General features: G+C 29.5%; 1 protein-coding gene across 1 annotated transcript in view; it reads right to left on the bottom strand.

Moving 5' to 3' along the window:
- Positions 1–3,150, bottom strand: part of LOC107669280 (lysosome membrane protein 2-like) — a 37,136-nt gene that overhangs the window by 25,531 nt on the left and 8,455 nt on the right. Inside the window, exon 2 of the mRNA XM_016461457.1 lies at positions 2,667–2,827. Coding sequence (XP_016316943.1) covers positions 2,667–2,827 — 161 coding nt within the window. The remainder of the gene's footprint in view (positions 1–2,666; positions 2,828–3,150) is intronic.

The following is a 3,150-nucleotide window of genomic DNA, read 5'->3' as shown; positions in this document are numbered from 1 at the left end:
TTTGCTATATATATATATATATATATATATATATATATATATATATATATTCAATAATTCAATTACTATATAAATAATAATTTTTAATCATTCAAATAATAATTCAATTATAATATAGTAAATTAAAATATAATTGCTATTTTTTTGTATAATTTATAAATTTGATAATTTATCACTTTTTTGGATAAACACATTAAAAACAAACATATGTGTCTAAACATGATTTGTTATGTATGTTCTGTTTTGTTTTGTTTTATGTTACATTTGTTACAGTTTGGCACATTTTGCTAAGTAATGCTACTGTTTGTTTCGTTTTGTTACATTATTTTTATATAACAAGACATAACACAGCAAACCGTAACATGTTGCTTTGTTATGTTATTAGGTTTTTTGTTATATTATCTTTTATGTTGTTTTATAAGAAAAAAAACAACAACGTTGTTTTATGTGATGCTGTTTTGTTATGATTTATAACAGTCACAACAGTATGTTATTTTATCTAATGTTTTGTTTCATTATTTATATTTTATAAGAGGAAAACAACAAAACAAAAGATAAAAACAAAACAAGTTATGTTTTATGTTATGTTTTGTCATATTACGTTTTTATGTTGTTTTGCTAAGTTATGCTATGTTATATTTGACAAATAAAAAGAAGTTTCTGGGTTCAGATATTCTTAACAGATCTATGTTCAGATGCATGATGGGATTGATTAAAGAGTTACATAATGCAGACAGAGTCATTTCCGGAGATTAGGCATGTGCTGTGATATTACTTTAGATAGCAGCTATTTTACAACATAACTACTGGTAGCATGATGAGCTTTGTCAGTTTTACTGCTTTCTTAAATTACAGCCCAATTAAATGCTGGAATATGAGTCAGGTTTGCTCAGGCCGCAGCGTGACAGATTTGTGCAGAGATTCGCACTGGACTCAAATCTCTGAGCATCAGCACTGTTTGGCTTCGTCTGCAGCAGAAGCCAAACACAGTCTGGTGCCTCTGAACTGATTCTGCTGCCGTCACATGGAGGAGTTGAACGCTTATGCACCCTAATTTATAATGTAATGCAACTGTGCATTACTTTCTTCTATGAGTTCTACTGATGGCTTTTTCTTACTTGACAAAAAACATTACAAAACATAACATAAAAACGTGACATAGCATAACATAACATTAAACATAAAAAATGTAATGGCAAAATCTACCATTGTTTTGTTATGTTGTATTATATTCATGTTATGTTACTGTATGGTTTGTTATATTGTTTTTATAGCAAAACATAACATGTTATGTGTTATGCTGTTCTGACGTTGTTTTCTTATTTTTTATAGTATGTTTTATGTTGTTTCATACAAAAAAACATAACATAGAATAGCAATGTTATGTTTGTGATCTTTCGTTATGTTGTTTTATAACATAAAAACATAGTATAACAAAATACAACATAACATGTTATGTCTTGCTGTTATATTACAGTCTTATGTTTTATGTTTTGCTCAGTTATGTTTTATAACAAAAAAAAACATAGTAAAGCATAACATGTAAAGTTGTATGTTATGTTTTGATGTTATGTTGTTTTATGTTATTTTTGTTGTTTTATAACAAAATATACCACTGCAAAACATAACGTTAAGCTAAATGTTTTATGTTTTGATGTTACATTGCTTTATTTTTTTTGTTATGTAATGTTTTATAACAAAAATAACAACACATAACACTGCAAAACATAAGTTATGTTTTATGTGATACAGATTTGTTTGTTATGTTTAGTTTAGTTTTGCAACTGATATGTTTTGTTATGGTATATTATGTTTTTATGTTATATTTTATAACAAAAACCATAACATAACATAGCAAAACATAACGTTATGTTTTTTTTGTTATGTTTTTTTTGTTATGTTTTATGTTGTTTAATAATATAAAACAAAGAATAACAACCTAACCAAGCGTAACATAACGCAACGCAACGCAACGCAACGTAACGTAACTAAACGTAACATAAAAACATAACGCAACATAACGTAACATAAAAACATAACACAACGTAACGTAACTTAAAAACATAACACAACGTAATGTAACAGCATAACTTAACGTAACATAATGTAACATAAAAACATAATGCAACGTAACGTAACTAAACGTAACATAAAAACATAAGACAATGTAACGTAACTTACCGTAACATAAAAACATAACGCAACGTAATGTAACTTAACGTAACATAACATAAAAACATAACACAACGTAACATAACTTAGCATAACTTAACGTAACATAAAAACATAATGCAACGTAACGTAACTAAACGTAACATAAAAACATAAGGCAATGTAACGTAACTTACCGTAACATAACGCAACTTACCGTAACATAACGTAACATAAAAACATAACGCAATGTAACGTAACTTAACATAACGTAACATAAAAACATAACGCAATGTAACGTAACTTAACATAATGTAACATAAAAACAACGCAACGCAACATAACGTAACGTAACGTAACAACACACATTATGCAGTTGTGTGGAGTGGGATTTTGGACCACTGAGGTTTCACAGTGGGCGGAGCTACTCTGCGTCCTGTCACTCAGTCTGATTTTACTATTTCATGAAAACCGTGCCGTCTGATCCCAGCAGTCTGCATGTGCATGTGATGTACCTGAAGGTGTACGGACCCATTTCAGTAAGACGAGGTTTGGCTTCTCCTTTCAGGAACTCTTCAGGGTTGGTGAGGTTGAAGAAGAAGAACTGAATATAGACCGGAGGCGGTGGATTTTTCCACGACGCGAAAATTTTACTGCCCTCCGTCAGTGTGATCTCCTGAACACACAAAACACACAACACAACAGGGATAGTTTATATCACAGCACAAACATCTGTTCAGTTTGAGACCCCAATCAAACATTTTTGGCTTCAGGTCAAGTCTGTCAGCTTTGAGCTCATTTGATGTAAAACTGATTTTTTAAAAGCTGCAAATAAAACAAAGATTATTAGAGTATGTTTTAGAATTAAAACACTATTTCAGGTTTTCTACTTTCAAATTTTCTATTTAAGTCAATGTGTTACTTGCTATTTTTTTTCATAATTATTTGTGATATTTACAAGCAATTTCTGAATGAAAATCTCAGTGTAGTCAAATTTTA

This window comes from Sinocyclocheilus anshuiensis, unplaced genomic scaffold (assembly GCF_001515605.1).
Source record: "Sinocyclocheilus anshuiensis isolate Anshui unplaced genomic scaffold, SAMN03320099.WGS_v1.1 scaffold320, whole genome shotgun sequence".
In the NCBI taxonomy this organism is placed as follows: Eukaryota; Metazoa; Chordata; class Actinopteri; order Cypriniformes; family Cyprinidae; genus Sinocyclocheilus; species Sinocyclocheilus anshuiensis.
This window is presented reverse-complemented; position numbering and strand designations above follow the sequence as displayed.